General features: G+C 33.3%; 1 protein-coding gene across 2 annotated transcripts in view; it reads left to right on the top strand.

The window, feature by feature from the left end:
- Positions 1–27248, top strand: part of USP47 (ubiquitin specific peptidase 47) — a 113424-nt gene that overhangs the window by 41370 nt on the left and 44806 nt on the right. Inside the window, exons 2-9 of one of the 2 annotated variants that reach the window (XM_032489013.1) lie at positions 52–111; positions 7561–7764; positions 10991–11104; positions 12520–12658; positions 17268–17364; positions 21486–21631; positions 22177–22256; positions 24313–24462. In XM_032489013.1, coding sequence (XP_032344904.1) covers positions 52–111; positions 7561–7764; positions 10991–11104; positions 12520–12658; positions 17268–17364; positions 21486–21631; positions 22177–22256; positions 24313–24462 — 990 coding nt within the window. The remainder of the gene's footprint in view (positions 1–51; positions 112–7560; positions 7765–10990; positions 11105–12519; positions 12659–17267; positions 17365–21485; positions 21632–22176; positions 22257–24312; positions 24463–27248) is intronic. The other variant, XM_032489014.1, reaches the window with a different exon arrangement.

Raw genomic sequence — 27248 nt, 5'->3', positions numbered from 1 at the left:
CTTTATTTTAAAGAAATAATTTGTAATTAATTTTGTTCTTATATACCATAGGATGTGTTTTGGAGATGCAGACAAAATATCTTTGATGAAATGAAGAAGAAATTTTTACAGGTAGACTGCTGATGTAATTGCTTTAGTGTGATAATCAGCAGAGCAAGTAACAGCATGTTAGTATTTTTATTTAATAACAAGGCATGTCTTAAGTTTTATGCTTGTTGGCTGTTTTATTTCTACCTGATTTTAATAATGAGGAAGTCACCTTAAGTGAATATATATGTCCATTGTTGTTAACAAGTGAATGAGGTGGAAAACTTGTTAAAAACTATGGAAACTCTTTGTTTTGACTTTCGGGAATGGTGGTTATCTATTTTTTACTGATACATTTATTTTCTGAAATATTAATAGTGCTAGGATTAAGTCATTTAATAATTTAGAGTCAAAACCCAGAAATCTTATTTAAAGAATGAAATAAAACTGTTACCTTCCTGGCAGCCTGTATGCACTACAGGCCTAAACATTCCTGTGATGTAGCATCCCATTTAACCTTGCTTATTTTCCTTGGGTCTCTTTACCTCCAAGTTCAAGGTTCTTTATTTAATCTCTTTTAGTCCTCTCCGCGTGATCCTTGGCAAGAGACCACTTAGGAAAAAAATTATGTAACATTATAGTTTGCTGGGGAGGTTGGAGTGGAGTAGACGGAGGATCTTTAAAATAATCTTTTTTTTTTTTTTTTTTATGTAAGTTAGGACCCCCAATACTATCCCAGAAATTGTCGCTTGTTAAGGTAAAAATGCACCATCTGAATGAGGCTGATAAATTTAATAAATTTCAATCAGCAAAAATATTTATACCATCAATCCTCTTAAAAATTTTTTTTTGTATATATGTGTTTATTGAAGTATAGTCAATTTAGAACGTGGTGTCAATTTCTGGTGTACAGCATAATGCTTCAATCCTCTTTTTTAATCTATAGCAGTATATTAACCATGAACTGTGAATACCAGAAGGGTAATGTTCTAAGGCCTAATTTTTTAGCTCATAACAGTTCCTGTACCAAAAAGTAGATAAAATGGACTTTGTGTGTGTGTAAGTTTGCAGCCATAACATTATTATTTGTAATACCATTGAAAGGAAGAAAGTCTTGAGAGAAAATGGGTTGACTATTAAATTTAGAGGTGAAGAAGTCCCTTTGTAATGCTTTAAAATCCTTCATATTAATTTTTTAAGAAAAATCTTAATCTTGATAACTTTGGACTTTGATATTAAATCATTTTCTACATGCTAATGCCATTCTAAATATACATATCAATTATACACCTTGTTTTGTGTTTTTTAATACAAAACACCTAGGAAGTATATTTTGTGTGAAACAAAAATTATGATGTTAACTTCAGAGAACTCAGATTTGAACTTAGAACTGTTTGGAATGCCAAGAAAAGGAGACAAGATGACTTAAGAGACACACTGGCCTTTAATAGGTTCTGAGATTCCTTAGACAGAAGAACCATCTGTGTCTACCACTTCTAGATGTTCCTAGCACTGAGCCTGTCTTTGAAAGAGAAAATAATGTTTTCAGTGTTTTAATCCCAATATGTTTACCTTTTGTAAATAAGACTGTCATTTTTGTTTGTTTTATTTTTTGAGTGATTCCTTTTTTTCAAATTTTACTAGCAAATCTAGCTTTGTTTCTGCAGTGAGCACTAACAGGCCAATCTCTTAGCATATAGTGTTAAAATAATTACTGTTGACTTTCCCTTATTCTCACAAGTGTAATATTGCTGCGAATTGTCCATATAATAAGTAGTTTTAATTTTATACTTTATACCTTTTTTGTAATTGGGTAGGTTTTTCTGTGTAGAGAACTTTGTGCCTCTCTAATAGCTCACCTAAGATAAATTAAATGTTTTCCCAAGTGGGACGTCCTTTAGGCTTTTCTATAACTTTGCAGTTGTTTTATCTTACCGGTTTTCTCCAATACATCATAGAACTTTTTTTGACTCAAAAATTGTGCTCCCTTCCCTAAATTATGATGTATGTTCAGATGCCTTACCTTAATGTTGGGTGTAGTATCTAAACGGACACTCACCTCCCACTACTAATACTGTCATTACTCCATTCTTCCCAACTAGCACTTGCCTGTGCTTAAATATATTTAGATATGTTTTTGTTGTGTATTGCTATGGAACAGCCTACCCCAAAACTTAGTGGCTTAAAATGACCAGTTTATTTGCTCACATTTCTGTTGGATAGGATTTGGACAAAGGCGCAGCCAGTCAGTTTTTCTGCTCCACATGCATCATCTGGGATTATTACTTGGCTGCATTTGTCTGGGACTGGCTTTGGATGGAATGTCCAAGAAGGCTTTTCTCACTTACCAGGCACTCCAGTGCTCCACTAAGTGGCCACTTTCTCTCTGTGTGGGTTGTTAGAGTTTTAACACAGCATGTTGGTCCCAGGGTAAATGGATTTCTTTTGCATGGCTGGCTTATAAGAGGGAACATTCCAAGAGGTGAAAAAGCAAAAGTTTCCTGCTTTAAATCATACAATTTCACTTCTGTCACATTCTGTTGGTCCTAGCTGGTCACAAGGCCAGCCCAGGTTCATGGGAAGAGGAAAAACAAAAAGTGGTAAAGAATTTTTAGCCATCTTTAATTCGCCTCAAGATGATGTTTTTCACTTTGGGCATAAGTAAGATCAGTCAGGGTAGAACTGCAGGAAATTAAGAAGGAAGGTTAGTCTATTCTCCCAATTCTAAGAAATACTGTTTTACATTTAAACATTTTATAAACCTATATGTTTAATATAACATTGTAGAGTTATTTTTCTCTTGAAAAGCATAATAAAATTATTGAAAAGCATAATAAAACACCTTATTGATGAAATCTTAGAATTGAAAACAATTTTTTTTTTCTTATTAGTTCCCAAAGGCAGGGGAAAGAAAGAGATTTTGCCTCTATATAATTAGTGTTGACAATAGTGATAACAAAAACTTAGGGGGAGGGCTAGTATAGCTCAGTGGTAGAGTGCTAAGCATGCACTCTACCACTGAGTTCACTCCCCAGTGCCTTGATTAAAAAAAATTAGTAAATAAACCTAGTTACCTCCTCACCCCAAATTTTTTTACATTCTTGTTCTTTTATTTATAGAAAGAAGATGAGAGCTGAATCGCAGTACTTTATTTGTGACCTCATGTAAATGTCTATTCCTTTAACCACATACCTTGTCCTAAAACTTAAAATGAAGGCAAATCATCTTGTAGTGTTATAATGTTATGCAACTAATACAAATATATATCTTTGTATATTCTATACATATTTTACCATGATAAAAATGTTTAACATATAGTCTTAGTTTAAAATATGTATGAAGAATAGCATAAATATAGCTATTTTAAATAAAATATTTCATAAGCTATATATGTGTGTGTATATATATATATATGTACACACTGAATTTTCTACTTAAAATAATTTACTGTAAGATTAGAGTGTGTTTTAAAGTATCTAGAATGATTTTGGAACTCTTAATTTTTCCTTCAGAACAAAACTCTAAGACATGCAAAAGAAATTCTTTAGTGCTTACATTTTGTATCAATTGTGACCCAAAATGGTACATAAAATATTTTGAAATCACTTTTGGCCATTTCTAAATATCTGTTGAAAGCATGAATTTTTAGCACGACTTAAAAAATGCAAAAAACAAAATCTGTTTTTGTTTGTCCTGAAGGCAGTCTCTTGAATGAATTTAAGAAAGGTGGTAAGAAGCACAGGATGGAGTGGAGTCTTAAGACTGCTTGTTGTTGTTTTCTTAAATTTTTTATTGAAGCATGGTTGATTTACAATGTTAGTTTCAGGTGTACAGCAAAGTGATTCAGTTACACATACCCATACGTATATATTTTTTCTTTTCAGATTCTTTTCCATTATATGTTATTACAAGAAATTAAGATTTTTAAAAATGCAGAGATTACCTTGATGCTACTGTAGAAGTGACTTTCATTTGATGCTGTAAAGTTGTGTTAAAAAATCAATTAATGTTGCAAATTTGTGTTAAAAATTAACTGTTTCTTGTAACACGTTTATTTCTCAGGGTTACGTAGAAGTTGTGATCAATTTGAACATAATTTTTAGTTTGGCTGCACTTGATTATATGTAAAGAGGTGCATGCAGAATATTAAAATATAGTTAATATTAAATATAAAAATTTTAAGAAAATAAAAAATATTTTTAAAGTGGATGTAGTTCATGGATGATAGCCACATAGATTAAATTAGGACTAAAAAGTGGGCCACACAGTTGAGTGTAAAGTAATAGGATTTACAAATGACTACCTTAGAGCTTTAAAGAAGATCAAAGCTTTTTGTTTTTATTTAAATTATCCTAGAGTTGAATTCAAGAGTAATATGTGATTGGCCTCAGAAATTCTTCTATGGGAATCTTAAGGAAACAGAAAAGTGTACAAAGTTTTAACAGGTATTCATCACACAGTTACTTCTGAAGTCTAGCCTACCACGAGAATGGAGCTAAGAAAAAGCTCTGAGATGCGATTGCTCAGTGTATTCTCCCCCAGGTTGGAGAGAATGAAGACGAGAAGCTGAGTGAAGTAGTGCAGGAGGCTAGGAAGTATAACCGAGAATGCAGACTCCAAAGAGATACTCTGCAAAGCTTTAGCCAGAATGGTCGTGGATTCACAGATAAAGTAGATCGACTAAAACTGGCAGAAATTGTGAAGCAAGTGATAGAGGAGCAAACCACATCCCACGAATCCCAATGATCACAGCTTCAGACTTTGTTTTTTTAGCAGTTTGAAAAATTATTCATTAATGTATAAAGTAGTTTTATGTAAATTAATCAATCATAATTTCATTTCCAAAAAAATGAAGTCTAGCCTAAAGGTCAGTAAAATAAAATTGATAGAATAAATTTTTTTAATTATTTATTTTTAGAGAAGGTACTGGGAATTGAACCCAGGACCTCATGCATGCTAAGCATGCACTCTGCCACTTGAACTATACCCTCCCCACCTAAATTCTTATTAATCCATGTAATAAAACACTATTAAACTTAAAATTATGAGTTAGAAGAAGTTTGACAAGGGAAGATTACATGGTATATTTATAAGTAGAGAAGTTACAAAATAGCATGTATATTCTAACCAAATATTTGTGTTTGAAAAGTGTCTGTATATTTATTTGTGTGTGTATACATAGGAAAAATAGGTGGAAGAATATACACCAAAATGTTACTAGTTATCTGTGTATTATGAATTACAGGTGGTTTCCACTTTTTCCTTTGTACTTTTCCTATTTAAAAAAGGGAGAGCAAAATTACTTACGTGCAATGCATAGAAAAGAAGACTGTTGTCATTAAAAAGGCATATGTGAGATTAAGTTTTGTTAGTACATTTAGTCTTCAGATGATATTCCATTGGGGATAATTTTGCCTACAACTTTGGGTGGAAGGAGAGGAGGCTAGGATGCCTGTACCTTGTACTCACAGATTTAGGGGAAGAACCAGGAACTGCTGATGTCTGACCATATGGTGTTGCCACATCACCATTTTTTTTTTTCAGTTGAAGCATAGTCAATTTGCAATGTTGTGTTAATTTCTGGTGTACAGCATAGTGATTCCCTTATATATATCACCATTCTTAATGTGTACTGCTGTGTCAGCACTTCTGATTTCTGAATTCTTAGGCAGGGTCCTGTTCCTTGGACCATTGCCTCCAGTGTATCTGAAGCTTTAAAATCTGGCCTCTGCAGTGTTTTTCACCTGGAAAACTTTTACCTCTGGAAGTACACTGTTGAAACTATGAAAGTGTATCTTTTGTAATTGAAATTTATTTTGAATTGCTCATTCTTTCACTGTAAACAGTTTCAAAAAAGTCCACTTTATGTTTCTCAGTTTGAGATTAAAATGTTTAAAACCATCTATTATAAGTGTTAATACAATGCTTTAAGTTTATAGATAAAGACTTTTTTGCTTTTTTTTGTTATGCTTTTTATTTTTATAAAAAATTTATTTTTTGTTTTTAACTAGGTTATTGGTAATTAAATATCTTGATTTGTCTGAAACATAGTTCTAGCCAATCTTTTTTAAACGCTGTTCTTTTGTAGCCACTTATTTCTGTTCTAAACTAATTGGAGTAACTTTAAATAATCTCTTACAAACCCAAAATTGTACATGGCAGAAACAGATTATATTAACCCCACCATACAAACAAACAAACAAAACCTGTGGCTGTCCTGTTTTCAGTACTAGTCAATGATAATGTAATAACAATTCTTATTCGAAAATGGATAATATAGAAGCAACAAAAGGTTAAGGTTGATAATATTGTGTCTTAAAAAAAAGAGAGAAGGAGAAATACATACTTGTATACAGCTCCAGTTTGTACAGTTCATGTTTCTGCAAAGCCTGTTACGGAGCTGGTGAGAGGTCCCTCAAATAAATCACTGCTGCCCTTGACTTTTTCATAATCAGGTTTGCATATTGAAATACTATTCTGAATTGAAGGAAGATAAGATTGGAAAAAGTTTTGCCATAATTGTAGTGTAAGATTCTGATTGCTACAGGCAGGAATAAAGAGAAAGAAGATAGTTTAAGAGGTATCCAGAAGGTAGAAATGATAGAATTTGGTGATTATGTGAAGTGAAGAAGCAGGAGGAGATGAAGAAGTTGCTCAGCTCTCTGGTTTCAACAGCTGGTAGATGATGGTACCATTCATTGAGTTGGGCATTACAGGAGAAGGAGAGGAAGAACTTCTTTCACTGAATTGTCTGATGTAGCCTGCTACCCTTATGGAAGAAGATAGGAAAAAGGAAGTGTCCTTTAACAGCTCAAGGAAAGGGATAGCTTCTCTGAGAAAGTCTCCTTTAAAAAACTTTTTGTCTAATTCATGTACTAGATGAAAAAAGAATAAAAGAGAATTTGTGACCCTATATATGGGTAATTGAAAAGTTGTTTTCCTTGCTTTTCCTTACTCTGCTGGCCAATCTGTTTGGATAAGCTTGTCAACTTCTAACACACTGATAAATGGGGCTTTTGGGTATTTTGTCTATGGATACGACAGTGTAAAAGGTCAGGACACCTGATCGCGCATGTCCTTTAGTATGGATTTTGCAGTCTTTGACAGTCCTCATTGCGTTTCTGCATAGTTCCCTTTCTGTTTCATCAGAAAATCCAGAAATACTTGATGTGACTGTGCTAGCTTAGTAGTGACACATTTTTAAGGATCAGATTTTGTTACATTCAACTGAAAATTGCTCAAGTATACTGTCTTCATGGGCTTGGTGACTGTTGGTTTACAGCCTTATAAGGTGAAAGCAGGTATCCACAAGAACGATGGTTGATTCTTAAATATGTTCCAGTTTTTCCAAATAAGCATGTATGGTGCTTTATATGTTTGACACATTCAGTAGCATGTATTTCAGACATAAAGCAGTAATATTAGCACGGAGAAAATAATATTTTGTAGGTTTTTTGCATTTAATAGAAAACATATATAGTTTGTTTTCCTTTAAAGATAAATAATATTTGGTTGTTTTTTTTTTAATTTCAGATAGAAAATGCTGCTGAAGAACCTAGAGTCTTATGTATAATCCAAGATACTACTAATTCAAAGACAGTGAATGAACGGATCACTTTAAATTTACCAGCTTCTACTCCGCTCAGAAAGCTCTTTGAAGATGTGGCCAACAAAGTGGGCTACATAAATGGAACCTTTGATTTGGTGTGGGGAAATGGAATCAATACTGCTGATATGGTAAAACTCTAGACTGAAAGAATCTTCTCTTAAGTTGCTAATAATATTATAGTCATTGTTGTTATTAATGAGTATATTAAATCCTGGAATCCTTTTTAATATAAGCAAAACTATAATAAATATTAAGAGCCTGTGTGCAACTCAGTAAGTGGAACCCTCATCATCCCTTTCTCTGCCTTCATTCTGGATTCAATATTTGATTATCTTAAAGTTTGCACAGTGTCATTTCATTAGTTTTTTTTAATTTATGTAGGATGACTGTCATCAACAGAAAATTTTCCAACATTTGCTGAATGGAATGATGTTCATCTTAAACATTTAAATGAAAAAGGCAGGATATAAAATCATATGTATTTTATAATCTAACTTTTAGAAAAGAAGAAAAAATGTTTATAGAAAAAGGAATATAGGATTTACACCCCAGTATTAATAGAGATTATGTACCAGATAGAGTAGTAAAACCCTGATCAGGAAAGTTGGTGATACCATGAGTTCTGCTTCAGAGATCTCACAGTAAAGTTGTAGAGGCAGGTATATCTAAAAATAATTACACTAACAAATACTGTATTATTTATGTTTGCTGTGAGTGCAAAAAGGAGGCATTGGTCAATTTTGCATGGGAGAGTGGCAAAGGAGACTGTTGAGTTAGAGCTCATCTCTACCATTATAATAGTACTCTAAGTAGTCTTTTCTTTTTCCTGTCTTTCAGTCCTAAATCACAAGTATACGGTTGTTAGAATTGTTTTTAGTCATCTTAAATCATAGTACTCTTGTCCCCTTCCGGTTTAGAAACCTTTAATGACTGATCATTGCCCACTGATTAAAAATCATATTCCATAGATTAGCATTCAAGACAATTGGTCCTTTAAGTCTTTGTAATCTTAACTTGGAGATATTGGAGTAATTTATTTTCTTAACACAGAACTTCATACTTCTCTATTTCCATGTTTTTGCTTATGTTACCTCTTCCTGTCCTATACCATTGCTGCTCTTAAGTTTTGCAGGAAAGTAATGGCAAACAAAATTGAATGTGTATCCCTATGATATTTGGAGGGCATGGTATTAATTCGCTCTATAGAAGAATCAAAGGTGTTTGTGTTGCTTGGTTTGCTTTTAAGAGTATGATATTTTGCCTTCTATTCCATAATGTATTTGTGGGTTTTTTAAAATACAGAACTAGTGTTTTAAATTAGCCAACTTCCCGCCTCTGAAACTTATTAGTAAAATTGATGACCCAACAAGTTATACAAAGAGACCCAATATTTAATCTGAAACTTTGAATACTCTCTTTTACATTACCATGTAGCTTATATTGTTGCCACTTTTTCAGTTTAAAGGATAGTTCTGTACGGTCATGTATGTCTGCCTAAGTCCTATTTCTTTTACTTTTAAGAAGCCTTACTTGGTGTTTCCTCATGCCACTTTAAGAGTAACCTTTCTCTTTTTCCTCCTATTGCACTTTTTCTTCTGCTATGCCAATCATCATAGTCTCTGTATACTATAGTTGCTATTTATTTGTGTCTTTTCACTTGATAGAAGGTAAGTATTTTGATGGCTGGGACCTTGTAGTATTAGTTTTATATCCTCCATAGATATTGTCCCTAGGCATTCAAAAAATGTTTTTGAAATGAACATCTGCAGTAGTTTCAAATAGCAGTATGCCAGGAATAACTATTTTTCTTTGTTCAGCCATGACTGTTCTTAAGTACTTAATTTCTGTGTTTTTATTTGGCCCCTGGACATTTCTACAAGTATACTTTTTGACCTGCATGTGTGCTTCTCTAAAAACCTAATTCATTTATCTACCTACCATATCATACATACAGACACATTTACTGAGGTAAAACCTCTATGTATTCTAGCTATATCATCTGATCTTTTATGCCTAAGAGATCCTGAGAGATCTGGTTCCTGCCCAAAGAATGTAAGGGACCCAAAGATACCTTTCTTCCTTTCAAGTGGCTTCTCTTAGCTTCTGGTTCTCTGTGTCCTATTTTTCTTATGGATATCTAGATGTGAGCCAAAGTTAGGTGAGATTTTGTAAGTTTATTTTATTACTTAACACTTATTTTGTACTCACTGTGTGCCTAGTATTGTTCTAATACTAGGCTCTCTACAAATATAACCTCATTTAATCCTTTTAACCACCTTGTAAGGTAAGTGCTATCACAGCCACATGGTGAGGAAACTGAGTTGTGAGGAAGTGAAGTAACTTGCCCAAAGTCACACAAATAACAAGTGGCAGAATCTCTTACAGTTAATTTTTTTTTGTCCTTAATACCTGTGCTTTTATATAATGTTAATTTTCTAAGAACTAAATGCATTTCCATAAAATAAGTCCTTCTAAGGAGACATTCCTCTTGTCTTTGAAACATTAAAAACATTTCTTAATGAGCAAAATGGTTTTAAAACAGAAGAGTAGGGCGTTCATCCCATCCCTCGGTTTTTCTCAACAGTGGACTGGGAGGGTTGAGTGAGTAGGGCTTGGGGGATAAAGAACTTTCTCATCCACTAACTAGAGTGTGTTAGAGTGACAGCCAGGGTTTAAGTTGTCTACCAGATAAAAGAGGTAAAGACTAAATATGCTAGATAGTTAATTTTCAAAGGAGTTACCACTTCTATCCCTACCGGGATTCTCTAGATCTTAGCAGTGGACTTGAAATAGGTGTCAGTATTTAGGACAGGCTTTTCCTTCAGGGGTCTTTCTGAAGGTGCCCATTTTGTTATATTGTGTATTATTTGTGTCGGGTTGCTTAGTGTGTTTCCTATGTGGGAATTCTCATTATACTCCTATATCAAAACATGTGTTTTACAATTTTAGTTATATAAAATAATCTTTAATTACTTTTCATGAAAACCCATTGAATTCTATACTGCCTACATTTTAAAGAACATCGAAATACAAATGTTTATAATTATTTATTTGTGTAGTATTTAATGTTCCTTCAGTTTTTTAGATGTTGGGAAATATGAACATCTGAAATACCTGTCAGTATATGCCCTGTCACTGGGTTTAGCCATACAGTTCATGAATAGATGAGTTAATTCCAAGCCTAGATTAACAGAATTTTCCAGACTTCATTTTAAAAAATACTGTTTGAACCTAGTAATTGTAGATATGAATCTATTTACATTGGTAGATATGTATCTATTTATATATTATTTGTATTTTATTATTACAATTAATGTTGCTTATAATCTGAGACATTTTATTTTATGCCTATAGGCTCCACTGGATCATACCAGTGACAGGTCTCTTCTTGATGCTAATTTTGAGCCAGGAAAGAAGAACTTTCTGCATTTGACAGATAAAGATGGTGAACAGCCTCAAATACTGCTGGTAAACTATTTAGAAAGTCTTATATTCATAATTTTTCTGCACTGTCACCTATTGGGAAGCAATTTTCCAAAGGAAGGAGGAGAGAGATGTTTTGTAATTTATGTATAATAAATTATTTTTCTGTTTTCTGTTGGTTTAAGTATGTATGTTAACATGATTATACTGGGCATCCATAGCACTGTTGTTTGTGTATATATAGTCTTTTGCCATCCTGGGACTCACACTACAACAGGGATGGGGGTGGGTCTAGGATAAGATCTCCTACTGTGTTTCAGTGGCCTTTGGTTAAACATTTACTTGGTTTCTGTAAATCTTTGGCAGTTTTGCCCAGGTTTTTTTGTATTTCTGTAGGGAAACAGACCCCCTCAGAATTACCTACCCTGCCATTTTTGCTCCCACTCCCCACCCTCCCACCAAACTTTTTGGAATGACTAGTTTCTAAATTATATGCTTTATTTCTGTTTTTTCAGTGTTTGCTACAATTGGTATTTCAATAGGCTTTCCGTCCTGGTTCAGTGGCCTTAATGATCATCAAATCCAGTAACTCCCAATTTGAGGCATTCTCTGAAAAAACTTGGTCTGATTTACCTAGCTACTTTACAGACTGAGGAAACTAAGGCTCACAGAGTTTATGGACTTTTCAGAAACTTTCCTCAGGAAAAGTTCTTCTATTTGATGCTGTCATTTAGAATTCTGTTGTGTATTAGAATGCCTCTCTGGACAGTAGACAGTGATTAAACACAGGGCATCCATACCGAAGCAATACCAGAATATGTTCTGACCTTCCTTAATCTCATCATTTATTTTTAATCACATCATGAGAAGATTTTTGACTAGTCTGGGTGATATTAAACTAGATTAGCTATTAATTTGGGAATTTATGCTTTAAAATGCATAGTAATTACTCTTCAGCTCTGGCTTAGTTGCTTATGCTGATTTTATATCCCTTACTCCTTTTGACATCTTTCTCATTAATAGGAAGTTTCTTATTATTATAATATCAGTAGGAAACTATCCATTCCATTCAGCACTTACTGAGTATCCCCTGCCTTCCAGTCCTTCTTAGCAAGGATGATATAAAAATGAATGACAGACTCTGTCATCAAGGAGTTCACAGTTGTATTTTGATTTATTAGTACCAAATATCTCCTTCTCTCATGTAAACAAAATTTGAAAAAGAATTGAAAGAAATTGAGAAAGTAAGAACTTTGGAAGGAAGCATAAGCACCTCTCCAAAGTGTTTTATATTGGGCATCTTTCAACCTTCCTCCAGGAAATAATGACGATATGTACTTTGAATGTCTTGGTGGTACCAGTAATGCCTCATCTTTTTTTTCCTCAGCAATTAGTATGTCTTTTTTCATTGTTTCAGCATCATTTACCATTCAGTAAATATTGGTTATGCTGCATTTTAGGAGGATTCCAGTGCTGGGGATGACAATGTGCATGACAAATTTATAGGTCCACTTCCAAGAGAAGGTTCTGTGGGCTCTACCAGTGATTATGTCAGCCAAAGCTACTCCTATTCATCTATTTTGAATAAATCAGAAACTGGTAAGATTTGTTATTATTGTTGTTGTTATATTTTCATAAAATCATTGAGCATTAGACCCAGAGTAATCTTAGAGTTCTCATTTTATGGTTTAGAAAACTGAGACTCAGAGCAAGATCACTAGTTAGCAGAAGCAAAGTTAGAACGAGAACGTGGTTCCTTTTCCCTCAACCCACTGTTATTTTTACTGTATTGTTACTGCCACTATTTAGTAATAAAGTAAAAAATACTAAATAATGGATTTTGAAAGAAGACTTTTCTCTTTGATAATTTTCTATTTTGAATTTAATCTTAAGTTTTTGAAGTTGACTTCCTCTGAAAGGAATGTTATCTCCACAAGGATTAGAATAGACTACAGGAGATACTTCCACTTGGAACAGATGGGCCAGGCTTATTTTGTTAGGCCTACTGTGTTACCTTCTGGTTTAATATAATCACATGTTTGAAATTAAGCGTGTAATTTAAAATTTCTGTTAGCTTTGTTCTGAATATGATTACGTCTATATTTCTGAAATTTTTTTCTGTTTATTGAGCTAGTGAAATTGTTTTATGCAATTTTATATTTTTTATATATGATTTGTTGATTGCCAAAAAATATAATCTGGATACTTTTACATATTATTTCATCTTAAAACAAACATTTTTGCTAGGTAGTATTCACATTAAAAGAAATGGATACTAGGGCTCAGAGAAGCCTTTGTACAGCTAGTTAATGGTGTTTCATGCTAGGTATGGCTTCAGAATGTTTACTCTTAGAACTTCAAAACAGAGATGATTGTAAATAGTACATACAAATATCTAGTATAAAAAGAAAACTATAGAATTATATTGCAGATTTTTTTTAATGTGATCTGTAATCTTCCACTTATTGTATTTTATGATTGAAATCTAGAATAATTCCCTCATAGCTAGTCATTTGTGCACTCTTAATGGTGTATTTATTCTGGAAATAGAAAAGGTTGGTCATGTTTGATATTTAGGATCATTTATATCAATACATCTTTTTGCAGCAAACTACCAAGAATAAAATAATGTAAAATTATCTTCTATTTCAGATACTAGAAGATATATAAAGCTGCTTCTTAACGCTGGATAAAGTAGTGATTCTCTAATTTTTATTTCTTTAAAAATCATTTCAGGATACTTGTTAAAAATGTAGGTTCCAAGGCATTGCTCCCCAGAATACTAATTTGGCTACTCGGGAACAGGCTGTATAAATTGCATTTGGTAAGATAGTTGGAATACTTTGAGAAAGTTCCAGATTTAACAAATCAGGATTCTTGAAATTTTTGCTGAGTATTCTGACAACCAGTTCAGTCCTTACACAGGAAGTATTTGCCGAACTCCTACTTTGCGCTGTGTACTGTATAGCTCTCTAATGCCTGTAATTCCTAGAGACTAAAGCATACTTTTAAAAAATATTCTCTGATTATAGGAATGTAGTACACATTCATCATCATACTATAAAATGAAGAAACTGGAAGTCACTGACAGTACTATGAATAGAAACTAATGATTTTGCTTATTTTTGTCTTATCTTTCCTTCATCTGAATGCTTTTAAGAAAATGAAGAAATCATGTTATGAGCAGATTTTTAGTCTATATTTTTTGCATAATAATATATGAGGAGCATTTTTCATTGTTATTAAATAGTATTTTAATACGGGTTCTGAATGGCTGAAAGTGTTTCATTGTATGATTTAGATATTTAAACTATAATTATTACTGTTGTTATGAACATTATTATACACAAGTTTTTATTTTCATCTGTGATTATTTCCTTAGGATAAGTTCCTAGAAGTTGGATCACTAAGTTGAAACTTATTAAAAATATTTTTAGAGGACTTTGATATACATTGCCATGTAAGCATAGTCCTCATTCCCAGCTATTCACATACCTCTACTCTACTCCTGTTCCCTACCTGTACATTTTCCTCCAATGTTCTGGGGTACTGCCTTTCTAAATTAAAATAATCTATACACATCAAAAAGAGTTGTGTTTCCAAAATTATTTTGTTAGTGACTATAGAGCTTGCATTTTCCTTAAGAAATTATTATAAATCTTGTGCAAAATGTTTTTGTTGGAAAATGCTCCCATGATTTCAAAACAGGGCTCTAGAAACACACTTCTTCATAATGCAGTGAGTTTGAGGATATAACATATTCTTTCCTGTCTCTCTTACCTACCAACTCCTTCTGGTAGCCAGCCACTGTTAGGAGATGGTTAGGGATGGGGTGTAGATTTTAAGAAATAAGGAGTGGATTGAAGGTTGATGTGGACTCCCAGGTGATTAGAAACCATGTGACTGAGGTGTTTCATCATTTAAATCCAAGATATCTTTCCTTGGCCAGTTTCTTTAACAATTCTTTTATTCTTATTTTATCTACTTTAGGAGTTGTCCAGTTTGATTCTTCATTTGGCCTACTTGAGCTCTCCTTCATTCAGGAGGAGTGTCTCCTCCTTCAGGATTTCTTTCTGCATCTGCCCTCTACAGAATGGCATATGTTCTTACGTTCTTATGTTCTTCTCCCTTACTGGCCTATGCTTACCATATTGACCCATAACTATTTTAGATAGAGAATCCACTTGATAATAGTTACCATTTGCAATTTGTTGATTTAGACAATGCATAAGGATAAAAGATTTCTATTAGTTCTCTAGCATTTTATCTTATTGGTCTCTCTAAAATCTTTATACTTTTGGAAAACAGTAGTACATTTACTTGAGACACTGTTCATACTGTTTAAATATGGTGCTAAATCAAGTAGAAAATACTGTAGGTTTCTATGTGGTTTTTATTGCTAGTGGTGAAATAAAGAGTGATGACAGAAATCAATTGCTATTATACCATCCTTTTTTAAGCTGAGGGAAGGAAAACAAAGTAACAAATAAATGATTGGATTGGTCTTAAGGTACATGAAGGACAACAGCAGTATTCATTTACCTTTTAAGGCTGCAGGTAGAGTGGTTGTCCCTGACTGTTGAGGAATTGAGGGAAGGAGAGATGGAGAAGGGAAATCCCAGGCAGCCTTAGCCTCAGCTGAGAAGAAGATGCGGAACAACCTGGTCTCTTTGCTGGAGTGCTGTTTGTGGGAGTCTGTTCACATGACCTAAGAATGAAGTAATGCTTTTCATTATTAATAGTCCAGATATCTTCCAGATTTGTGTTACTTGTCAGTCATTTGCACTTACCCTACATGTGCACTTGCTGCTGTGCTAAGTAGAAGGATAGAGAGAGAAACCCCCCTCACAGTCTGATGGGGAAGATATACAAGTAGATAGACAGCTACAGAACAGTGAGATAAAGGCTGATAAGGACTAAAGACAGAGTGCTGTGGCAACAACTCAGGTGGCGGGGCTGGTTAGGAATTGGAGTAGTTTATAATTGTATAACAATGTAAGTATATAAACAGATACACACAGTGTTCTTAAAGATGAAAGGCATTAGACATCAAAGCTTGAACCTTAGTCCAGAGTGTAAGCTAGGATAGCTGCTTGATACCTTTTTAGAATTGTACAAGTGCAGGTGGTGTGGATCTATTCTTCTCCACAGTTGACCAAGGTTCATTGTGCATTTGTTGGTCCTTTCATCACCTTCTTTGGCAATATAGATTATCCACAGAGTTTACCATGTCTCAAGATATTTTTGATAATTGGGAAATTGGAAAAGTATTTTGAAAAGCTTCAGTGAACGCCTTCAGCATGTATTGAGAAAAGATTTAAGTTTTTTTGAGACAGCCAAGTCATTCAATATTAAGTGGCAGTAAATAAGTTTAATTATTACGCAATATGTTTACCAGATTTTGCTCAAATGATGAGGTATAATAAAATGATGAGGCTGACTTTTTTTCATAAATTGGGCCTGAAGTCTACCTCTACCTGAAGGAGAAGTTTTAAAAATGTTCTCAACAGTGGTAGCCATTACCAATTAGGTATATAAAGCTAGTACTTAAATTGTTCACTTGAATTTTAAATGCATATAACCCTCTCCTTTTGCTCTCCCTCTCCCTCTGTTATCCTCTACTCCCATCTCTGCATTCTCTCCTTACTATAACAGTCACTTCTTGCATAGCATGCTGATCTGTGGGATTTCATACTTCATGGTTGTATTAAAATAGAGAAAGTCACTCTGAGTTTGCATGCAATGAATTTATCTCATATGTTATTAATTCTTGTTGGAAATTGGTTTGTTGGCCTCATGGCAGGGATACCTGGTTCAGTACTGTCTTCATATGTTGGGATGTAAGATATTTAAAGTGAATATGTTTATACTTTTCTGTCTTAATGCGTAACTTTTTTTTCAAAAAATATAGTACATTAAACATGTTCCTCTTAAATTTTTATTAAATGCTGTGTAATATCCATGTGCATATCTGGACATACAACAAGATGTCTATAGATCCTGACTTTTTCTGAGAAATAAAGTTTACATAGTGCACATATTAGCAAAAGGGCTTTTTTAAGTGCTGTTGAAAAAATTGAAATAATTTCCAACTGTAACCTTAACCTCTCAATTTTCACTGTGTATTAAATTCTTACTAAGTTTTCTTGTTAGTTTTTAATGTAAATCCTTATTTACGTATACTTGTGTGTGTTTTTTTGTTTTTAAGGATATGTGGGATTAGTAAACCAGGCAATGACTTGCTATTTGAATAGCCTTTTGCAAACACTTTTTATGACTCCTGAATTTAGGAATGCATTATATAAGTGAGTATTCAAAAAAATTATTTAAATAGCATTGATTTAAGAATGAAAATATAGTTTTTAACGTATTAAATCTATTTATCTTCTTGTACGTATTTGTTAAGTTTGGGGCGTTTCTCACTTCATAAAACATACCTGCTTGAATAGTATATAAGAAAAAGATCTTTTGAGAGACTGGCATGTGAAAAATTTGTGGGAGGGAGAATCTGAAGTGCATAGACAGCAAAAGGATAAAATTGCAAAAAATTTACATTTAAGATAAATTATTGTATTTAATTAAGCTTCCCTCACTTTTATCTTTAATGCCTTTATGAAGAAATATGTTATCTGCTTTTGGAGATAGCCTGAATACGTAAATCATATTCTCCTTTCCCTCCATCTCTCAGTTTAAGAAAGAGTTGTCTTTTTAATCTTGCAAATTTTGTTTTTAATTAAAATATAATGCAACTGTTCTATATAATGTGTGTGTATGTGTGCATGTTTGTCTTTTTTAAAGACTGTAGGTATGTATAAGGTACTTTAAAATGCTCTGTGGAGGAAGTTCATATTTAAATAAACCCTAAAGTCTGACATTCACTTTTATGAGTGTCCTATTTTAATATGCTCTTGCTTTGTGTATATTTTTTTTACAATATACATAATTTTTATTTTTTAAGACATTTTCAAGTATAAGTAAACTGATTTTTTCTCTTTTTGTGTTCTTTTGAGTAACATCTGTGAAATTACTGTAAAATATATTTAAAATATTTTTGGAACTTTTAATATTATTGGTTGTAATGTTCAAATGACATTATATTACCATTATATTCGTATGTAAGCTCATCTGAATTTACTTTTAAAAGTTGACATGTTTTTCATTCAACAAGTATTTGTTACTCAGTAGTGATTATATGCTAAGCACTTGATAGATACAGATGAAGCTAGAAATAAGGTCTTTGTTCTAAAGTAATTTACAGATCTATTTACAGTTGCAATATGTGTATGTATAAAATAGTTTAAATAACATTTAACAATGCCTAAATACCCATGAGAGTTTAGAGAAGAGGGAGATTAATGAAACTTGGAGAATTAGCTTAGCAGAGAAAGTAGAGCTTGAGATAGGTCAGGAAGCTAGGTATGGTTTGGCTAGGGTGAGAAGAAAAGGGGGGCATTGTAGACAGGAGGGACTTTGAAGAGCAAAACAGTACAGTAAGTGCTACCTAAGTGTTAGTTATTATCAGTTTGTATCAGGTACTGTTCTGAACACTTTACGTATTGACTCATTTAATTCTCATGGTAAGTATATGAATTACATACTGTTATCTACATTTTACAAAGGGAATAACAGAAGACAGAGAGGTTTGTTTGCCGGAGTCCACACTACTAGAAGTAGCAACTCAGTAGTTGCCAGAATTCATTACCCTATTCTACTTGGGTTGTAGTTGCTGCCAGTAAGTATAGTATGTTGCAGGGGCCTCCAGGAAATCTACGTAACTAGAGTTTTTATCAGAGTACTGGAAGATGAGGTTACAGATGAAATCTAGAGCCTGCCCTCAAAACTAGAACAAGCTCAGTAGTCGACAGCAATGTGCCTGCTTCAGCAAGTATTGCTTAGGAGTGGGGGGTCCCAGGATCTTGATTAGCCATGAGTTCCACCCTGCAAGTGGTCTGTAAATATATACCACTGCAGAGAAGCGTAAGAGCATAGCCAAAACTACTGATTCAGAAACATATGTTGCATAGTTATTGTGTGCCAAGCATCTTTTAGGCACAGAGGTTACAGTGGTAAGACAAAGTGCCCCTCCTTAGACCTTCCATAGGTCAGCCTATAGAAATGAGCTCACTTCGCAGTCATGTATGGAAAGAGTAACTGTCAAGAGGCAGAGTGAGTAGTCAGGGAGGGCTTCTCTGAGGAAATACCATGTGGATAGACTTGATAGGAGCCAGTCCTGTGAAGATCTGAGGAAGAACAGCGCAGTGCAAAAGCCTTTGAGGAACAAAAAAAATCTGTTGTGACTGGAGCCCAGTGAGTGGAGGGTGAGACGTAAGATTAAAGAAGATGTTTTGTGTGTGTGTGTGTGTGGTGTGGGTGTGTGTGCGCGCGTGCATTGAAAAGAGAATGAAGCTTATTGCAAGTGGTGAAACAAAGCCTGAGAGCCTGATGATGTTTCATAATGTAGAACTAAGGAAGGGATGGCTCCTTTAAAAGGCTAGACCTTACTGGACTTACAGACAGGGTACAGCTAGCATAAAAGGATAGGATTCTATTTGTTTATTTTCTTCACTTGTTATATAATACCACTTTAGATGTGTAAGCATGGAAGCGATGTGTTATATATATTGTTTTAGAGAGGTTTATATAGCACAGTGTGCAGGATTGATTTGAAAGATAGGGGTCCTTGGAAGAATCTGTTATTAAAGCAGGCATGGATAGTTGGTGGTTAAAATGAAGATGGTGGCCATGGTTACATTTCAGGTAGAAAACTGATAGGACTTAGTGACTAATTAATTTTATTTAGGAGTAAAGGGAAGGGAAGGATCAAATATGGCATCAAAGTTTCTAACTTAGGTGACTAGAATAACAGAAAGAACCAGCAAGATTTAAAACTTCTTAAGGTACTATATTACAGTAGTTCCTCCCTGCTAGTGAATTTCCCTTGCAAGAAATTTAAGCATTCTTTATTTTGACTTCACTGTTCCTTTATAGCTACTGGGAGAAGTTTAGATCTTTAATATCAATTATATGTCCCTCCTTTTGAGGAAAATAAGAATTAAAGAGACCTAGGGATTGACTTTAGAAGAGTGGAGAGTTAAAGCAGATGCCACATAACGAATACAGGTATTTGCAGGGAACCTTTGAGAAGAAGAAGTGAAATATATTCTATTGACGTCTGCAAGGCAGAAGGGAGCTCTAGTGTAAGAGGGGCAGGATCACAGAGCTGTGACTTCTAAGCCCTAAAATAAGGAAAGCATTGAACGCTTTGACAAAGGGCCATACTGAAATAAGGGAGGAAAAGCCTTTTAGTGTGTTTGTAAACTGCAGCAGAGGAAAATTAATACTCCAGACTCCTTTTGAAAATTAAAAAGCTTCCAGTGAGGAAGCGGAAACTAATAATAATCTGATTGCCAATTTAAGAAAATCATTGCTGTTATCTTATTTTGTCTTTGGAATTTTATTTTATTGAATATAAAATTGTTTTAAGGACCTTTGTGGGTACATTCCAACTCTAGTCTCCCAATCTGACGTTTTCCCATGATATCTAAGTTCTTTAGCAATTTTCTTGCTATTGAGATAGTCCCTGTAGTTAGGGCTGGACTGATGTTTATCATTAGTTTGTGAGGGTAAAAATCTCATCTAGATTATTTAATTTACTTCTCTTTCAAAAACTTATTATGGAAGATTTCAAATATATTAAAAAATAGTGAAATAGTATAATGAATCCTTCTGTACCCATCACCCAGTTTTGGATATCAACTCATGATCAATCTTTTTTTGTCTAAAATCCTCCACTCTGATTATTTGGAAGCACGCACCCATCATATCATCTGTAAATTATATCTCAGGTTGGTGCTAAGATTTTCCTGAGTGCCTCGTAATTTTTTTTAAAACAGTCTGTTCAAATTGGGATCCAAACAAGATCTGTGCATTGAAATTGATTAATAAGACTCTTAACCTATTTAATCTATTTTAATCCCCTTACATCTTTTTTCCCTCCTTGCAGTTTATTCCTTGAAAATACATATATTGGAAACTAATGGCATTTGTCATGTAGTTTTCCACAGTTTGGGTTTTGATGGTTGAATGCCATAGTGTCATTTAATATTCTGTTCTCTGTATTTTTTGTGAGTTAATAATTAGGACAAGAATCCTGACCAGATTCAAGTTCAACAGTTACATTTAAACTACCTTTGCCTTTTATTCATGTTGCCTTCTTATGCCTTCTCTTGTGAAAGTCTAAATTTTTTCTGAATTTATGAATTAGAGAAGGACTAATGTTTCATTAGATATTAATAGCTTCAGTTAATATCCAAACTCTGTAAAGCCCCCGAGTTGAGATCTCACATTTGTTATGATGGTAATATTAATTATGCTTTAAAGAATAAAGATATTTTATAAATAACTTTCAAACATTTCATTTCAATAGGTGGGAATTTGAAGAATCTGAAGAAGATCCAGTGACAAGTATCCCATATCAGCTTCAAAGGCTTTTTGTTTTGTTACAAACGAGCAAAAAGAGAGCAATTGAAACCACAGATGTTACAAGGAGCTTTGGATGGGATAGTAGTGAGGGTACTAATTATCTTATAATGATAAGTATTTCTAATAGTCAAAAAAATTCTGGGAGACCATACTATAAACAAATAATGCTTATTAACATCTTAATTAACTTTAGCTTAAACCTTTTTATTGTTTTTTGCTGGCATTTAAAAATAACTTATTTTTTAAAAGCTCTAAGGCTTAAATTTTTGATCAATTAAAATTTTCTTATAAAGTAAGTTTGATTATGCTCTATGTACTTAAACTCAAATTTTAAAAGTGTGTTGTCTTAGGTTTTGGTTAACACATTTCTTAACTCTACAGTGAAAAATAACAAAAACAGCAAATACTGTAGCACCATAAAGCATATGCTATTTATAAAATGCTAGGCTCTGTTGGTTTTTTCCCCTTGTAATTGCCTTTTCATGACTGTAGTGTATATTTTATGTTCTTTTTAAGTTTAACATTATTTTGTGTAGGCTTTTCCCTGTTTGTGACAATTTGCTTTTAAACAACAAATTAGTGTTTTCTTACACTAAATTTATGGCTTTTTAAAATGAAATTTTATCTTAAAATAGCATGGCAACAGCATGATGTACAAGAACTCTGCAGAGTCATGTTTGATGCTTTGGAACAGAAATGGAAACAAACAGAACAGGTAATTTATCTCAAGTTGAGGGGAGTGTTTTCTAATAAATTATTCATTACCTTAAAGTGACTTTATTCTCTTGGAATGTTATAAAGCTTGGGCATTAGTCCAGTTGTTAAAGTACTGAATCTGGGAACTTACAGTACTCAATTTCTCACTTGGCCATTAACTGAGTCATAAACATCCTCATTAAACCACCCTAGACCTCAGTTTTCTCATCTTTAAAATAAGGAAGTTGGGCTCTAGATGGTCTCTTTTTAGCTGAAAACTGTGTAATTCATGTATGTGTGTGTGTATGGTTTTGGGGATGATTTTTGAACAGTATTTTCAGATATTTACTAAATAGATTAGATGTCTTATCTAGCACATTATAAAGTATAAAATATACATTATAAAGTATATTCATCTAGTATTACCTTCTTTTTAACCACTGAGGTCATATGCTTTTGACTTTTAGAATCTTGTTAATCTGACCCTATTCTTATCCATTGGAAGGAGGAACAAGTTAGAAGTGGGGAGAACATTAGATATGTCACTGGGATGAGGGATAAGACTGAACTGGATGGGACTCAAGACTCGGTACAGAGGAGAATTTATGCTACGTGTAGTGATAGAAGGTCATTAGGGATAAAAACAGGGAAGAATCTGGAAGGTATCCTGGAAGATCTACTGTCTGATTGGAACTATTATGATGGCTTGGACTAAAGTTTTTCAAATGAGATTGTGGTCTGTTAATGGGTTATGAAATCAGTTTAGTGAATCTACACCAGCACTTAAAAAAAATGGAATAAAATAGAAAAATATAAGAGAGCATTACATAATTAAGGGTAAGTTTTGTTTTATGCAACTTTGGTTACAGTTATATGTACTGGGTAAAATGTGTAAGTTGTTTCCTTCCTGTGAGTTGCTATTAAAAATGTTTTGAAAAATATTGGATTGAATGACTTAGACAGGCCCTCCCAGACACAGAAGACATAATCAGATATAATTGGGCAAGTGAATAAAGAAGGTTTCATTAAGTATACAGTATTAGTGTAGACAGTGATGGTGGATCCTAATTTGAAGATTTATAAGTCCTAGATATTTGAAGATATGTAAATTTATGAAAAAGGTAAATTGTAATATGCTTTTCCTCTCATCTTCCCTTAAATATTGAAAAAAAAATTAAGTTCATTTAGTGATCTAGTTTCTTTGCATAATCTATGGGATTGTATTTTAGTTTCTTTATGTAGATGGTATTAGGGACTGTTTCTTCTTCATAGGTGTGAAGGTGTCCTTCCTCCTCATTACATCCTTCTGTGGGTCAACACTTCTGTTAAGATCAGCTGGGGCATTCCTTCTGAGTTTCCAAGTTTTGGTACAAGAATCTTGAGGCAAGACATTCACATGGAAGATTCTTACTTAGGGAAGTTACCTGCCTCCTTTGGGCAGAAGAGCCCCCCAGTTGGCTAAGTTTGAGAAGTAGATGAGAGATGCATTCTTTTAGGTGAGGATATTTTGAGGGAGGTGGCGTTTAAGATTATTTTTTCAATTTCTGTACATTAAAAAAAATTAAAGTATATTTTTCCTTAAAATTGTTTTATGTGTATAACAGAGTTAAAAAGTTTCATTTGCACCTTGAGATAGAAGATATGATTTTAGAAATCAGAGTATATTATTATGAAAGTGGTGATAAGTATATGTGAAACTATAAAAATAGCAAGTTATTTAGCTATGTGATTATCAACATGCCTAAAATGATGTATTCTCATCCTAATGAAAAAACAGTATGAGGTGTATTAGTAAAAAAAAAAAAATTGATAACTGATTTCAACAAAACATTTTAATAGTGAGATTTTTAGTGACATGAGAATTGAAATAGTTAATTTTTATACATTCTTAATTTATTGGTTTTTGTTAAGCCTTGGTTTTTTTCTGTAGAATTTTAGATAAATCATAAATTAAAACTTTCTAAAACTTCAACAGTGAGAATCAGTATCCTTCTGAAACTCATTCTAAAGGCGTGAAATATTGGTAAATTATTTTTAAGGAACCCCATTAAAAATGTAAATGTTTTTATTTTTAGGCTGATCTTATAAATGAACTGTATCAAGGCAAGCTGAAGGACTACGTGAGATGTCTGGAATGTGGTTATGAGGGCTGGAGAATCGACACATACCTTGATATTCCATTGGTCATCCGACCTTATGGGTCCAGCCAAGCATTTGCTAGTGTGGTGTGTACCTTTCAGCTGACTGCTTATGTATCCATGCACAGAATACATAATAGCACAGTGGTATAATCTGTCCTAAGGTAAGTATCATCCTAGATACACCTTCTTGGGTTGTCATTCCTGCATTTAAAGTAGCAAGATCTAGAAGACTTTGACCCTTCAGTGAGTCCTGATAGTGCATGTATAAGAGAGAAAGTGAATGCAAATGTACTGCCTCATGGCTCAGTATTTTATTCTTTCTTAAGGAGACTAGATTATTATTTCACTTCATCTTTCTTTTTAAACCTCTAAATAATCTATTTTATAAATGCTACCTTTGTGACTTTTTTTTTTTTGCTTTGGAAAGTACTTTTTTGTTTGAGGGGTATTATTTTGTTCCATGCACTTAAAATTGGAAAAGTACCTCTGGTTTTTATGACAGAGGCCACAATTTTTAAATGCCCATCCCTATTCTAAAATTTAATTTAAAATCACCAGGCATTATATAAGCACAGATAATTTAAAGACTCAGAACTATATATAATTAGCTTAGTTATTTATATATACTGAGTGTCTAATTGAGAGATTAAGATTTTCTCATTCCTCCTCTTACCTATTTTAAACTACTTTTTGATAATTTTATTATTGCATTTTTGTCTTTATATATGTGTGTTTAATTGCTTATACAAAAGGAGAGTCGTGGAAGTAGTTGATATTTAAAATTGGAATATTCGGAGACATCTATTTGAACCTATTATGAGCCAGGGAAACTTTCAAAGCTAACTGAGGCATCTAAAAAGTAGAATTGCATTATGGTGTTATTTTGGATCTTATTTATGCTGCAATCAAGCTGATGGTGGCTTGTAGCTAAAAAATCAGTGTTCTTAAGGCTAGTCCATACTTTAGCTTCTAAAATAGTGCTACAAGTATTTGGTTTAGTACTCTGGCCTCTAGGACAATTGATGCCCTTTGGTTTTTTTCTCCTACTTTTTATATGACTGTCAAGAAAAAATCAGCAAGAAGTTATGGAATCCCTCAGTGGGAACCCGAAGTAAAAGATCTTTCCTGGGTAGTGGAAGATCAGATCTCCTTTGCTCCACTATTTTCAGTCAGCTTCCTGAATAGATCTGAAAATTTGTGTTAAATGCTTAATAGTACCCTTTATAAACTGCCATTCTGTGTATATGAGATTGGCCTTGGTTTGAATGGCTAGTTTTATTTTTCATTTTTGTTCTGCTTTTACTTTTATTTTATTTTGGCAGTTTAAGGTAGCAGTGACACACTGAAAAATTATTAACGCTTGTCTTTCAGTGGCTTTTCTTCTAACTCATTTTTAAATATTGGCATTTCTTTAACATAGTATACTCAGGAAATATTTAGTAATCCCAACTGATGTACACTATTTTTCTTCTGTGTTTATGAAAGTATTTTTTTGTAAGATATTTCATGAGTATGTTCAGTTTAGTTTTTTTACATATTTATTGAATGTTGAGGAAGCTAGTTTTATTTGTGTTATGTTGGAATCTGAGTAGTCAGCAACCATAATTGCATAGCTGAATCTTTACGTCATTATTTATTCACCTGCTGAATTGTCACCGCTCTTTTAAGTACATTATAGAGACAGCAGTGGAGTGATTTGGAGGATACTTTTGGAGAAGTAAAAAAAATAACATTTCTGAATGGAATTCTCCAAAGGTAATATCTTACATTGATACATGGACAGTGGTGGTGGTGGTGGTGGTGGTGATTATTCAATGAGAATTGGAAGATACAACTATGAAGCAGTATGTGAGCAGTTTTATAACACACATGCGCTACTAGGACTTGCAGAAGGGAACCTAAAACTTCCTAGACTTTTCTGGAATCTCATGAGGGAAATTACAGCAGGAGAAACTACCCAAGATAGGGGTTCTAAGGAGGATACTACCTTCAGAGAACTTTAGTTAGAGGTAAGTGATTTCCCTTTATTTTCTGAATTCAAACCTATAACCTACACTTCTTAAACTGTAAAAATCATCATACAGCATCTAAATTTAGTGTTATATCACTGCTTGCCATTGTGTATTTTGTTAGTGTATGTGTTTTAAAAAGAATTTGGTGTAAATGTGGATTGTAAAAATCTAGTTAAAAGAAGCATTATAAAATCTCATTCAGATGATAATATTTGGCCTTAATTTGAATTGAACTCTTAAAATTTTTTTTTTACTTTTATTAGTGGACTCTGGTATGTTTGTTTTATTGGCTGTATATACATACACACAAAAATGTACATGAATACATGCACACATATATACACACATATACTTACATACATGTACAACAGTGATGGTTATATGTTCTGTTTATTATATATTCTGTCCAGTGAGCCACAATATGATAGTTATGTGTGTACAGTGAGGTTAACAATTGTGTTTAATTTCAGGTAACTAAGTTTGAAGTTCTGTTAAAAATGAAAGTTTTTTGGGGGGTGGGGTGAGAAAGAGGTAATTAGGTTTATTTATTTATTTATTTTCAGAGGAGATACTGGGGATTGAACCCAGCACATTGTGCGTGCTGAGACTGCACTCTACCACTTGAGCTATATCCTCCCCCCGAAACTTAATCTGAAATGTCCAGTTTCTGGAGTTATCTTTATGTTTAAATACATTAACTTGAGAATAGTATTTCAGAGTAAATAAGAATGGAATTAGCAGTTAGTTAATTTTTTATTTTATCTGTAATCAGTTTTGATAGTTATTTTACAGCATGATTAATAGACTTCTTTAAATAAGTGCTAGAATTGTCTACAGTTTTTTAAAAAAGCTTTTCAT

The sequence above is a fragment of the Camelus ferus genome, chromosome 10 (assembly GCF_009834535.1).
Source record: "Camelus ferus isolate YT-003-E chromosome 10, BCGSAC_Cfer_1.0, whole genome shotgun sequence".
NCBI classification, from domain to species: Eukaryota; Metazoa; Chordata; class Mammalia; order Artiodactyla; family Camelidae; genus Camelus; species Camelus ferus.
The sequence above is the reverse complement of the archived record's forward strand: the minus strand, read 5'-3'. Positions and strand labels throughout refer to the sequence as shown.